General features: G+C 42.6%; 1 protein-coding gene across 10 annotated transcripts in view, besides 1 other annotated feature; it reads left to right on the top strand.

Moving 5' to 3' along the window:
• The window catches only part of Rbms1 (RNA binding motif, single stranded interacting protein 1), a 213,688-nt gene that overhangs the window by 166,099 nt on the left and 33,025 nt on the right, over nucleotides 1–14,564 (top strand). For all 10 annotated transcript variants that reach the window (XM_006499940.2, XM_030251908.1, XM_017319146.1 and 7 more), the window contains 2 exons: nucleotides 40–98; nucleotides 5,002–5,093. In XM_006499940.2, coding sequence (XP_006500003.1) covers nucleotides 40–98; nucleotides 5,002–5,093 — 151 coding nt within the window. The remainder of the gene's footprint in view (nucleotides 1–39; nucleotides 99–5,001; nucleotides 5,094–14,564) is intronic.
• Nucleotides 10,219–12,122: an enhancer, noted in NCBI's record as "VISTA enhancer mm1564". NCBI's record gives its function as "enhancer in: limb[5/6] | branchial arch[4/6]" and the evidence as "EXISTENCE:transgenic organism evidence [ECO:0001131][PMID:17130149]".

Below are 14,564 nucleotides of genomic sequence, written 5' to 3'. Positions count from 1 at the left end.
CAGCTCCTTGTAACTTCTTCCTTTTCCCTTTTGTTTTAGATATGGGAAGATCGTGTCCACAAAGGCGATTTTGGATAAGGCCACCAACAAGTGCAAAGGTACGGTTCTGTGGGCCGCCTTAGTATACTCAGTCCTGGCTGTAGACGGATGACGCCAAGGCCTTAGGTTTCACAACCAGCCTCATGGTATGAAAAAGCACATCTCACGTGGCGCCCAGTCTCTCTCTTGCACAACGTCTGCATATTGCTTACGTTTGTTTTGTCCCTAGTTGAGTTTTGGCTGGAAACCCATCAACTCCCAGTTTGCCAGAATTCTGGATTTGGCGCCAGTAGAGTTAACACGCAAACTACAAGTTGGCTTTCAGCCCCTGCCTTTAAAGGGGGGAACAGAGCTGGAGAATAGCTTTTCTTTCCTGAGCCTGGGGAGATTAGAGCTGCTTACTGAAGACCATTGGACTGTACTAAAGAACTGAAAAGATTACATATTGTGTAAATTGGCTCTATTAATTAGAATAGAGTAGTTTTAAGCAGTACTTAATTACATGTTTCAATACTCCCGATTGTTCTCTGCTGAATGCCTGTTGACAATATTGGCAGCGGGGAGGAGAGACCCATTTTCACTGACCAAATTGTACCAGGGAGAGGAGGTCATGTGCCCCTTTGAAATCTGCTGCTGCATTAATTTGATGCACTGACCTTCAGTTTTCCATGCAATTAGGATGAGCTCATCCGGCTTCTTGAGCCGGGAGTGCGAGCGGCTGGAGCAGGGCAGCGCAGATGCCGTGCCTCTGACTTTTAATGATCCAGCATCTTCACAATAGGCATGTGATTTCTAGGAAAATGGAAGAATGGAGTCAGCTGACTTTGACTCTAACTACTGACCCTGGGAATTGAAGCAAGGTTGACAGAAATAGGCAGAGAAGGCAAATCTGCTCATTAATTAGACCCTGGCTCTTCAAGTAGTAGTGATGGGGCACTGGCTTAGCATTGAAAAAGGCAGGGAACATAAATGGAGCCTATGGTGAGGCCTCCGCTTGTAAGCCGGTCCTTCCCTTTAATCTAGACTTGAAGTGGTCCATTGTACTCTCTCCTCTTCAAAGTGCCTGGATTTAAAGGAGCTATTGTAGCAAATATCTAAGCCCATGTTTAATCAACATGGCATATTAAGGCAGTTTTGCCTTAGGACAGTGAATAGAGTGTGCTTTATGTAGAACGGTACCCAATAAATATTTAAAATGAATTAAACCGGAGAGAGTCAAATGCGTGCAGAAGTGCATGCACTTAGCTGCCAAGATTAGTCTTACTTAGCATCAATAAATGATTTGGGCAATCAGACACACACACACACACAAAAATACAAACAAGCAAACAAACAAACAAAAAATGTTCTTTGGTTTTATGGAGAAAAATAGGCTCTTGCCAAGCCCAAAGCAGGAAGCTGATCTCACAGTCAACCTCAGACTGGGAGAGAAGTGATAGTGGGTAAATGGCTGTAGCCCACCATATCTCTCTCCCTTTCTTGCTCACCCCAAAGGGATCTGGTGAAACAGCTCAGGATGCTGAAAAGCCAGAGCTGCTGCTGTACGTAGCAAAGAACCCCTCCTCCCAGTTAAACTCTCCAGCACATGCGACACCGAAGGGCACTGCCGTTCTCCTCTCCAATGACTGCTGCTTTCCTAGATTCTGTTCCTTGTTCAGTGTGGTCTAGGCAAGGGCCTGAGTAAAAAGAAATGACAGCTAATCTCACACTACCATACGCAAAGCTGCAGGGTTGGAAAGTGTTCACAGATGAAGTAGAGAGATTAACGGGCCTTCTAAATAAAAGTAAGGGTGATTCAGAATCGACGTTCAATCCAGCAAGTGGCCTGGACACCTTCCTGTTAGCAGGTCTCGGGAGATGCTGCCCTGTATGGGGTCAAACATGATCTCTCCCAAGATTCTCTGTCTCCTAGCCTCTGGGTAGTGTATATCAGCTGTGTAGGGGTGTGGCATGTGCATAAGAGGAGAAGGTGATCCAAGGTGGGTTTCTAAAGCTATGCAGGCCAGGGTGAGTTTGTGAGATGGGGGAGTAATGTTGAGACAAATGGGAAGTAATAGTTTGGTTTGTAATAAAGCCAGATAACATGCTACCCATGGTAACTTGCTATGGTTGGTATAGGTATAAGTGTGTGTGTGTGTGTGTGTGTGTTTGTGTGTGTGTGTGTGTGTGTGTGTGTGTGTGTAGACTATAGATAACTTAGAACATATTATAGAAAATTACTATAAGTGAGAAATACTATGCTATGTATAATTTTTAGAGATTAAATACATTTAAGAAATTTACATATGACACCAAGACATCTTAGAAGGTCAGGAAACTTTCACAAACTTATTTGGGGAAGGCTTCTATTTTGGGTGAAGTTAGGCTAAAGAAAATAACTCTGCTTAAGGTATGTTAGTTATTGACTATTCAGTTGGTATTTTATGTTTCAGTTTTGGTCAAAATTTAGCAAACACGTGGGTTTTAAGTGCTTACCACATAGGCAGGTCACGACAGAGAAACTCACAAAGGATCGACCCGGAAACTGGGTTACAGATGAGAAGAGAGCTCATACATACATTAATTAACACATAAGGAAAAGTGGATGAGGATCAATTAAACTGATAAAGCAAGAGTGGAGACTTCATTTTATCACCAACCACCCTGTGTGTGTGAAAGAAGCCAAGGCAGAAATAGAAAGCACAGCTCTGCCAGTAGCCAGTATCCACAATAGGGGCAGACTTCAGTCAGCAAGATAATCATGACAGTCGGTGATCTTAAGACCTGATGATTTATCTCCTGGAAGCATCAGTGAGCAAATCTGCGTATTACTTAGTAAGCCTCGCCTTCAGAGACAGCGGTACCTGTTTATATAATGAAATTAATTAATCCTGTAGCCCCTGTATAAACTGTCTTTACTTGAAAGTAGCAAGACGAACAGAAAGCACACGGTTGCGCACTTACCCTGTTGTGCTTACCTTCAATAATTATGGATTCTTAAAGTAAGCTTCAGCAAAGACCAGAAACACACACTAGCGATGAGTGAATGCAACAGTTGTGTGTTCCTCTTAAGTCAGTACAAAGAATAACCATTCTGCTATTACATGAACAGAGTGCAACCACAAGTACAATAAATAGCACCACAGAAGAGATGCTCTGCTTTGTGTAGCGTACTGGCAGTGGCAGAGTTGGTGGTAGAGGTGTCCGTCAGTAGGCGCTGCATCGTTTCACAAGAGTGAGGTGTCCCTGTATGATCCCCAGATGTTGTGTTGTATGAGGAAGACAGATACAGAACTTGCCTGACTACCCAGAGAGATGCATATTAGCATAAGCCCCAAACATGTTCAACCTGCCTTCTGACCTGGCAGTTGTGGGTGGCCACTCTGTGCTGTAACTAGGATCAGCTGCCTCCTCTCCCTTCCTAACCTGGCTGTTTCTGTACTGGATAGATCCCATGAAGCTCCTCTCAACCCAGTGCTAAGTAACATAAAGAGCCGCTGCTCAGTGTAGCTTCCGCATCTGTCTCTCCTGAAATAGCCACTTCTGCGGTCGATAGTCTTCCATTACAGCCTACCTCGTGAAGAAGCGACTCTTGAGGCTAGTGCTGCAGCAGCATAGCTGTTGAGTGTTCTGTTTGGCTTCATTGCTGTATACTTGTCCCTCTGATACCAGTAAAACACTCTCAAAACTACTGCTTCTTCATGAATTCTGAATATCAATGCTAAGCCTGGCTCCTCCTATTCACAACCTTCTAAATAGTGCCATTCTTTTTCAAATTATACTCATCAAAATGAATTTTAGAGCCAAGTATGGAGTACTCATGAGGCTGAGGAGCAATTCGGGGCCCCATAGCAAGACCTTGCCGCAAACAAAATTTTCAAAAATTTAAATAAATACATTGCATACATATATACACATATGAACATGCAAGTATAATAGAGATATGTACCTATACAAAAATAAAACGTCATAAGTGACTTGAGTTCAGAGAAAAGCTGATATTTGGGCGAGTCTGCTTCACATTGTACTAAGTATACTTACATGTTCCTCGGTGTGTGAAGAGTTACTGCATGCAGTTTGCTTCTTACCCTGACTGTCCTTCTTGCTAGTCTGCACTGCTAGGTGCCATACATGTGTATATCTTGCAGTCCTGCCCACCTCGGCCCTCTGCCTCCTAATTTCCTGTTTTAATTTATTGTGGCCTGGGAACAGAATTAATAAACTCATTAGCAGTGTTTGTGAAATCACAGGCCAATGAGTTCAGTAGAGTGACCTTTCTGAGGTGGTTCTATGCACCACCACACTGCATACTGTCTTTAGACTCCATGCAGAGATGGGTGGAATAACTGTGCCGGGTATCTTAAGGTATTTTCGTTATCTCCTTTTTGAAAAGAGCTACTGTTATTTTAGGTAAATGAGTACTTTTACCTAGATACTAGAGTTAAGGTTATATTTGAGCATCAAATATTTATACTTATTTTAACTGCTAAATCTAAGGGATAGTCTATAGAATAAATAATGTTTGTTTCTGTCATTTTTCACCTCAGTAAGATAGCTCTATCTTTTTTTGTTGTATTCTTTAAAACTTTGTCTGAAGTTGTCTGTCATTACACCCCTAAGACCCTTTCTTTCTTTTTTTTCTTTATCCTGAAAAGCAACTTAACTGTCAGGTTTTTTCCAATTCTCAGACACCTGAGAAGATCTTTAAGAAGATAAAGCTCAGAGCTACCCCTTTCCCAACACTCTCTCTCTCTCTCTCTCTCTCTCTCTCTCTCTCTCTCTCTCTCTCTCTCTCTCTCTCATATGAGATGTTTTGAAGGACCTGAGGAAGCCACTTCACCATGGCTGTGGGTACCTATGTGCCTGCAGGACACCTCTGCTTCTGTTGCCTGTATTGGAACCAAAATGAAGTCCTTTTTTTTTTTTCAACACCTTATATAATTAAAAAGTAATGACCTAAGAAGAGTGTCTTTTGCATTTCAGGTTATGGTTTTGTTGACTTTGACAGTCCTGCAGCAGCCCAGAAAGCTGTCTCCGCCCTGAAGGCGAATGGAGTCCAGGCTCAGATGGCAAAGGTGAGTGGAGGCCTGTGCCCCTGAAGGTCATTATTCGTCTATCCCTCTAAACACTGAGATGCACCCAGGCACTCTCAGCACTAGCAGTGACAAAAAGGCTTTCTTCCTCGTAGTCCAAAAGATAATTGATTCATGTTCTAAAGAATTGACAAATGTATATATTTTATATCCTATTTAACTCAAATGTAAATCCAAAAATAGGCCCTGATTTTGGTGGGTAATCAAAATTCCAGAAGGCTTTCAGATCTATACTGTTTTCTTAAAATAGAACGTTACAATTCTTTGTCCAAGGATTTAATCCATTGTCGGCAGGCCTCAAAGAGAAGGTAATAGAATATGTATGTCTCAAAACCAGAATGGAAAGCTGTCTGAAGGGAAGAGGGAAAAACAGTAAAAAGGAGAGAGAGAAGGATTGGGGAGGGTAAATAAGAACAAAATATCATAGTATATCTCAATATTATGCCACAAGGAAACCCATTTCTTGTATGATAATCGGGAAATTAGTAAGGGAATTGGGGGAGGCAATTGGAAGATGACTGGCTGGTCAAGTGATTGCAAACATAAGGGCTTGGATTCAGATCCCTTGCAGGCATGTAAAAAGCTGGGGACTACCTCGGTAATCTCTGTGCTGGACAGGGACTAGGAAGAGGCCATGGGCTTGCTAGCCAGGAAGTCTAGCTGAATTGGTGAACTCCAGGTTCAGTGAGAGAGCTTGTCAAAAAATAAGCTGGAGAGCTATGGAAAACGGCATCCAGTTAAAGCTTTGGCCTCCGTACATAGATTAAAGATAGAAAGTGACAAGTAATGATAGAAAGGGTAATTCTGCACAGAATGTCATACTTTGAAGGGATATATACCTGGCTCACATGTGGATTTATACAACTGAGAGGTTGGGTGCAAATGGATGCCATGGATGCCATTTTATGTATTTGGATATTTTCTTTATTTACATGGATGCTGTTTTACTTGTATAATAGTGAGATGGTGATTTTTACGTGATTATTTATATAATATGACTCTGTCCTTCAATAGTTTTATGTAGACTTTATTCAAGACTTGTTTCTGGTGAACTTTTCTCATCCTAGCAGAGGACTATTGCTGAAATACTTCTCCAAGTGAGGGATATGCCTAAGTGATGAAGGGCTATAAAACAGAGGCCATATGTTCCATGCTTCATAAGCATTCTAGCACAGTATGCATGGGGTTTAATTACTGTAAGACATAATGCTTTCCCTGAGTTGTAGTCTCTTTTGCTAGTTTCCTAGCAAGGTTAAAAACCTAAAGGAACTCTATCTCACAAACAAACAACAACATAGAAACCCCTGTCTCGAAAACAACCAAACAGACAACAACAAAAACCCTGGAATCCAAAATGTCATCTCTTGGGAATGTGAAGGGATTGACTGACTAGTGTGTGTCTCCTTTCACCTCAGTTTCATCAACAGAGTCACGGTGCTTCTGGTGAGATGGCTCAGCCAATCCCCGTACTCACTGCCAAGCCTGATAACGTGGGCTCAGTCCCTGGAACCAATAGGGTAGATGGGAAGAACTCCTATAACCTCCCCTCTGATATTAGGAAGCACACTGTAGCACGTATGCGCAAATCCATCCACATGTATAAAATGCTTAAATCCTTAGATGATTTGATAGACTTGGAAGAGTTAGTTTGTCGTGATGAAAATCACTGATCCAGTATAGTTACAGTTCCAAAAGTGTTCACCTCCAACCTGCATTCGGCGAGCCTTTTCGTTTTCTATGAGGTAGGGTCTCACATAACCCACGCTGCTCTTGTACTTCCTATGTATCTGAGGATGGCCCTGAACTTTAGAATCTTTACCTCCTCCTCCTGAGTACTGGAATTAAAGACATAAACCACCCTATGTAGCTTTCCAGTAAGCATATTTTATTTATTTATTTATTTTGGTTTTTCAAGACAGGGTTTCTCTGTATAGCCCTGGCTGTCCTGGAACTAACTCTGTAGACTAGGCTGGCCTCGAACTCAGAAATCTGCCTGCCTCTGCCTCCCAAGTGCTGGGATTAAAGGTGTGCGCCACCACACCTGGCCAGTAAGCATATTTTTATTAAAGAGTCAGAAGAGACAGCCCTTGAAGCACCATGCATCTCTCACATGCCATGTTCAGTAGCAGGAGTTTCATTATACACTAAATCTGTTTCAGAGTCATATTCACTAAACCAACACTTAACTTACATCCTGGTCTTCATAGACCACATGTAAGCGTGGATGATATACTTACACCTAGTACCTAAAGTACATTAATGAAGATAACCACGGGTTTTTTGTTGTTGGTGGTGGTTTGTTTTGGTTTTTTTTTTTTAACCTTTTCCCTGCATCAGTTGTCATGGCAAATATTTTCAAGCCTAAAATTTTGCTGTATGTTATTTCAAGTCTTTTCAAAAGAGCAGTCGTTTTCTATTACCAGGCTTTATGAAGTGCAGAGGAAAATAACTGAGTACTATCCTTGGTTACTTCTGAGTAGCAGCAGGTGCTCACTCCCTGAGGAGTGCAGGAGAGAAGGCTTCTGGAAGCTTCAGGACAGTAAGGAAGACATATATCACCTGCAGGGACCTGAGAGGTAAGGTAGCTGCTCAAAGTTCTACAGCTGCCAACATAGAGGTACTTTGGATACAACCATCAGCACAGATAAAGTTTTAGGAATTCATAAAAGGGATTCCTTTTCTAAAGTAATCTTTTCCATATAATCCTCAGGGCGTGGCCCTAAGATGGCCTATGGGTATTCTTCACCTCCAGAGTAGAAATTTAGGAAAATAGAAACGGAAAGTAGAAGGCATCCTGGTCGTCAGACGATGGCCTCATCCTCTGAGCAATGTCCAGTTTGATGCTGAAAACGAGGATAGAGTAAGCAAGTGTGATGACAGGGATCCTGCTCTGCTTTCTGATTTGTAGCACATTTACTCTGGCCCTGCAGTCAGTACGTGACTAGACATGGACAAGCAGACCTTACCCAGAAAACCACAATGCTGCCCTTCCCTCTCCATCCTGAGTCACTCTGCAAATCTCCCCCTTTCTCTTTAGATGATATCCAGGACACAGTTCCCATGGCTTCTGCAGTTACTCCCATTTCAGAAAGTCCTGTCCCTTGATTTTTCACACCATAAAACCTAGCATCTCTTTCAGTATGTTTACAGCCATTCCTCTGTATTCATGTTGCCCAGCCTCATTCGATGTGATATTTAAATAAGGGTCTATTAGGGGGAAAGCCTTACTGTGTTCAGAAGCAGTGTAATGTGGGGGCATACATAGACATACCACAAACTGCCCAGAGCCCTACAAGTCCATGAGTGTTGGCTGCTGCTGGCTCTAAGGGAAAGGGCAACACAGCCTCCATTGCAATTAGTTGCTGGCAACTTTGCCGACAGTTTGGTGATCTGGAAGCAGCATTGTGAAGGTTTCCATCCCAACAATCATTAATTATATGCATCTATAGTCCGACATGTGATGAATGGGCTTAGTTTCATTGTAGCTCAATCTAATTACATTTTAGAAGATTGGTTGAGGGGGGGGGGGTTGTCATTAGTGTATAATGTATTATAATCTTTCTTACTAAAATAACGCAAAAATATTTTAACATTTGATTAACATTTTGGAGCTAAATACCTGATTTTCAAAAAGAGATTATTAATATATGATGTATAGTGCTTATAATTTAAATATATACGCTTATTTCACAGAAATCCTGAGTATCAAGCCACAATGGTGAAGTTTCCCTTCCCGCGTTTATGTGTTTCTACCCAGTCTCTCTCAGCTCCTTAGCTGTGTTTTTTAAACCCCTTCATAGTTGGGAAGGTTTATTGGCCTGTCACTAACCTAGTCTGGTTAGTCTGGTGTTGACTTCTTTCCTGGGTAGTAACACATTGATGCTCTTTCTCATACAGTACTCTTGGGAGTTTTTCTGAGCTCTCTACCTAATCTACTATCCACCCCCGAAGCTAACCATCAGCCTTGCTCTGATGAACTCTCTCCCTGCCTCCTAGGCAGCCTTCCACAGGGAATCTAATTCACACTAGGATCACTCTGTGTGGCTGCTTCTTTGGGGTATTTGAGTGATCTTACACATAGCCCAGGGTGGCTTTCAATCCAAAATTCTTCCCCCTCTGGCTCATGAGTGCTAGGATTATTCAGTATATTGCCAAGCCAGCTTCCAGTGAGTCCTAGCTTCCATCTGCCTCTGCCAGCCATCGGGAAGAGAGTAATTACTTCCCAGCCATTCTGGTAGGCCCTTTCAATCAGCTTGCTCCTTTCCCATTGTTCGGCTTTTGAGTCACACATAGACCCATTGTATACAGCAAGCTGGTGGGATTCAGATCAAGCTTTGTGTAGGTCCACTGACAGCCCTGTTGCTTGGCTGGTAACAAGAGGGTAGCAGACCACATGTGGAGGCTCAGAACATGGCTGCGTTTCTCTCCAAGTGAATGGCATTCTCAGCTTCTGTTTCTTTTAGACAGAGAAGAGCGGGATGCGCACATCCTAATCCAATTCACAGCCAGATTCTTGCAGGCTTTCTCTAGGTTGTCTGGTTTCTTCCTGTGGATCCTGGGAGCACCAACACGCATTGTTGAAACTGAGTTAGGAAGGAGCCTGTTTTATCCACAATGCCAAGGCCTTTATAGGGTAGTCCCCTACATACATTCTAGCACCTAAGTAGCATAGTATTTTAAATAATCTCTGGAAGAAATCATTACCATTCGCTTATTCAAAAGAGGATTGAGTGTGGGTTGACAATCTAGGTCATATCAGTGATGCACTTTGAATGCCAGCCCCACTCAAGGACTGCACAGCTTTATTCTGTGAGCTAGCTGAGGGACGTGTTTCCCCATCATCTGTGAGGAAGGCCAGTGCACAGGTTCAGGGATGCTTGCTGTGTGCCATCGTTCTGCAGCATATAGATTTCAGTACCTGGTTTCTTCTTTTTCCTTTATTTTTAAGGTTACAAATTAACGTCTTAATGCCAGCAGCTCTCTTGTTCTTCTAACCATCACATCGTGGGTTTGAGTATCCGGACTTGATTCTCTTAGGCTGATGCAGTCAAGGATTGCCTTGAGTATGTCTTTTGGGGAGAGGGATTTTTTATGAAGGAAGTTTAAGTCTGGCTGTGTGGTTGTGTTATCAGGGACCAGTCACTCTCCATTCTGTTCTTGCGAATGAGTTGGGGATGCTGCAGGGTATTAAAAGGCCACACAGTTAAAGGCTTTCCCTCTTGTGTGATTTGAAGCAGTGACACAGGGGTGGGGTGGCAGAGATGAGATGTTGCTGATAACACTGGGTTCTGGGGTAGGCAGGTGTATGAGGAGCCCATAGACACACAGCTGTAAACTGACAACACTGAGGTAGCTGATTCTCTTAACTCCACAGCCTTGCTCAGTACTGCCATGTGGTGGCCATGAAGTGCTTGCTCTTATTGATTTTAAAAATAGCTAATTAAGAGAAAAGTTTTATTCCAAGGTTGGACAGAGACTGGGAACTCGGACGGAAATGCTTAGAAGTTCTGTGTGGAGCAGTACCTGGATGAAGCCTCACAGACAGAAACGGCCCCGGGCCTCCTGGAAAGCCTCGGTGTGGGAAACATGGTTTAAATGTGTGTCTTCTTCTCAAAAGACCCAGATTGGAAGCCAGCTGTGGTGATGGCTATGCTGAAGTCCCAGTGTGTGGGAAGTTGAGGCAGGAGAATTGCTATAGTTTAAGGCCATTCTGTTCTGAGCTCCATACTAAGTTCCAGTCTAGCCTGGCCTACAAAGATGAGAGACTACCTCTGAAAGAAAAAAGAGAAATCAGATTCTATTAAAAGACACACAGATAACTGGCTTAAAAGATGTAAGGCACGGCTTTGAGGGTGATACCTGTGATAAGAGTGGCTTTCTACAGGCCTTTCTCTGTCACCTCCTGAGGTTGGCTGGGGGTCAGCAGAACATCAGGGGTGGCAGGCTTGCACACTTTTCTCAACAAATAAGCAGGCAAATGAGCAGGAAATCGGTTCCCGTCACCAAGAGGCCCACCATGCTCTGAGCAGTCGGCAGTCACCCACCCGTCAGCGGCGATCTGCTGGTGGGTGAACCTATTCAGTACAAGAGAAAACAGATGTCTACTCTTTCTGCCAAGTCCCTCTCTCGCATTTCAGGAACCATTCCACAAGCACGGGGAGGGTTTGTTAATTTCTTTCAGATGGTGTCTGAGTGCTTTACACCGGGTGGGACCTCCGAGCCTGGCTTTTCTACTCAAGTGAGCATTACAGCCATTTATCCCTGTCACAGCCAGTGTGGGACCCATTTTTCCATGTGCTAGAAAAGCCCCTAAACCTCATCTGTGCTTGGGACATAAAGAGGCCCTTTGCACCCACTGCTCTTGGCTACCTGTAATTGACACAGTAACTTTTTCAGGCATCGTAATTTATTACTTAGACATAATGAAACAGTTAGGGTTGTGACTGATTTTAAAGAGACTAAATTAATCTTCATTCCAAACACCACCAATTACTATAAATACTTTATGTCCCATTTCCTGTGAATACATAAAGTAATGAGACTTCGTGGATGTTTAGAGGATTGGATGGGGTGGGGGGAGGGAGACTGACTGATGTTACCAGCCTGGGGGTTCATCCCATTCGTTGGTGGTGTAAGTTTTAAATTAGTGCAACACTGTGGGTAGTGTTTGTAGGACAGGTCAACCACATAGACAGAAAGAATACATAATACTAGCTCTAATGGTCATCCCAGGTGAGGAAAATTAACTGAGGAGGTTGTTGCTATGGGAAACAAATACCAGCAATCTTAGCAGGCCTAGGACAGGAGTCAGTGGAACAAGGTCTGCCTAGTCATAGGAAATATTTACATATTCTTACATATATTTAGTCCATTGTATATTGCTCTGTCAGAGTGAGTGAACCCTCTCCATTCAGGTTTTAACAGTTTTAATATTTGGGTCCCCCCCCCATTGGTCAACATTCAAGTTAAATTAAAACTCTACAAAGTGTATAGCTGCCTGTTTATCCCAGAAGCAACTAAAATACATATTAGAAAGTACTCCTACTTACCTTGTCAGTCCCCTTTTTAAAAAGATCTAGATGTGTAACACATTCTGTGAGCATGCTTGAATATGAGCCATTGAAATTTTTATAATATAATTTTTTAATTATATTTTTTTAATTTTTATAATATAATAAAAGTATAAAGAATTTTAGTGTGCATATCTCATGTAACATGTTTAGGTCATTACAGTATATCTGGGCCTAAAAGGTGTGTTTCATGACCTTTAAGTAGCCAGTTCCTGCCTTAGCATGACACTAAGTATGGTCTAGGCATATTAATCCTATCCCTCCCACTGTGGTGCCTCTAAAGCTTCCCTCTTCCGCAGAGTGTGGCTGTCAGGTGATAGTCACTCCTCCATTCTGACCCAATCCACCTATAAGAAAGGAAACTGCTCAAAACATGTTTGTCTCCCTGAAATATCAATAACTTAATGGTGTCAGGTTATCAAGCTTGTCTCTCAAAATTCAAATTGTTATAGACTAGAAAGTAAGGGTTAACAGCCTTGTTGGGTGGGGAGAGATGTTGAGCTATGGCCTATGAACTACCTCACCCTATGGCCTAGGCTAGCCTAGAACTAACTCGGTAGCCCCAGATGCCCTTCACTTTACAGCAGTTTTCCTGTCTCAAGTTCTGAGAGCGTTGGGCTCATAAGCACAAACTCTAAGATAAAGTACAGGGCTTCAAGGAAGTTTTGTAGCTAAGGCTATTATGGTCATTTTCTTCAATGTCAGCACTCTTGGAGTGGAAAAAAATCTACCCCAGTAACTGACAAAATAAAGCAAAACTGTAGGGAAAACCTTGCAGTCTAGTTCAGTGTTTTGACTTTAGTTTGTTCTCAGTGCCCTGTGTTTGCTACAAACTTCCTCTCTCATCTTTAAGAGAGCCACCACCACCCCCTCTATCCTCCCACCATGACATGTACATATCAAACCTTCTCCACATGTTTTCTGTCGCCTCTGTTAATCTGGAAAGTATTAGAAGAGGAGATTTGGGTGACAGTCTTAGATGCGTGGCATGCATTGGAAAAGTCCCTTTTCTATGAAGCTGTTTTCAAGGAGCAGTGACCCAACTTGTGTAGGTTTCCACCGTAACAAAGCTTCAGAGACTTGGGAGGTTGGGTCCGAAATGAGAGGGCTCATGGAGGAACTGTGCGGTTTGCTGGGCGCCACTAGGAGAGGCAGCATCTGAAGTAGAAAGAAAGGGGCAAGACTTCCCTTCTTTACCCACCTCAGGAGAGTATGAAAAATTTAAAACCCAAAGCCAGCTTCATTGTCTTTCCTTGTATTTTGAAACACTGCATGTATTATTGCCCTACATCTGCTAAACAACTTGGCATGTTTTCAACATTAAAGATACACTTCATCTAATTGACAGGAAGATGTTTTGTTCAGCATTGAGTTAACCCAGGTGGCACCACAGTATACTCTTAATCTCGGCGAAAGCAGAGATGCTAAAGCAAAGATAGGTGGTTTTGATTGCCTCATGAATGGGAAACGAAGGAGATTGTTGCTACTGAGATCCATCCATCCATCCTTCCTTCCTTCCTTCCTTCCTTCCTTCCTTCCTTCCTTCCTTTCTTTTTTTCTTTCTTTCTTTTTTTTCTTTGGATCTGCCCATAACATGGTCTAAGAACCTGTGTTCAGGTTCCTCTGGGCTCAGAGCCCGTGTTCTCTGCCTTTGGCCTGTTTGTACATTGCTTTCTTTCATATCTTGGCCAGGCAGGTCTCAGGGCAGTATATGTTGCTTGTATGTCTGTTTCTGTTAACTTTAGCTCTTGAGAATACCAGGACATATGTCATTCTGTGGGAAACTAAATTACTCCATTTGTCCATCCGTCCGTGCTTGTGCTGATGTATGTCAAGCCTAGGATCGCGTTCCGCAAGAGCTCTCGCAGTGAACTGAAGGCCAGCTCCTGGTATCCTAAATCTTAAACAGACAAGTAGAGCACAAAAGGTCGGTGTGTGTTGTTACTTGAAAACTATAATGAAAGGAACGATTTCGTTTCAGGTTTAATTAATGCTAAGATATATTTACAAAGACTATGCAGGTCAAACATGCATAATGTTTCACGTATGTTTTTAGAATGCTGTGTACTCCAAAAATCAAGGAAGCCATAATGAGGATGTTATTCTGTTGCTAAAGGCTAAGATATCAATTAATGACTTTACCAATAGCACTCATTAAAGAGAAGTCAACTCATATGCTTTAATGTGTAAAGATAAAATTGGAGGACTGGAGATACAGTTCTGTGGTATGACAGTTGCCTAGAAAGCACAAGGCACTGGGTTCATCTTCAAAACTATGGAAGCAAGGGAAATGTAAGATCGAAGGAAATTTTCAAGTGAAGATTGTGCCAACCTCAGTTGCATAGGTGAATATTGATTCAGTCAGGAAATACTCTTGTTGTCA

This window comes from Mus musculus, chromosome 2 (genome assembly GCF_000001635.26).
Source record: "Mus musculus strain C57BL/6J chromosome 2, GRCm38.p6 C57BL/6J".
Lineage (NCBI taxonomy): Eukaryota > Metazoa > Chordata > Mammalia > Rodentia > Muridae > Mus > Mus musculus.
This window is presented reverse-complemented; position numbering and strand designations above follow the sequence as displayed.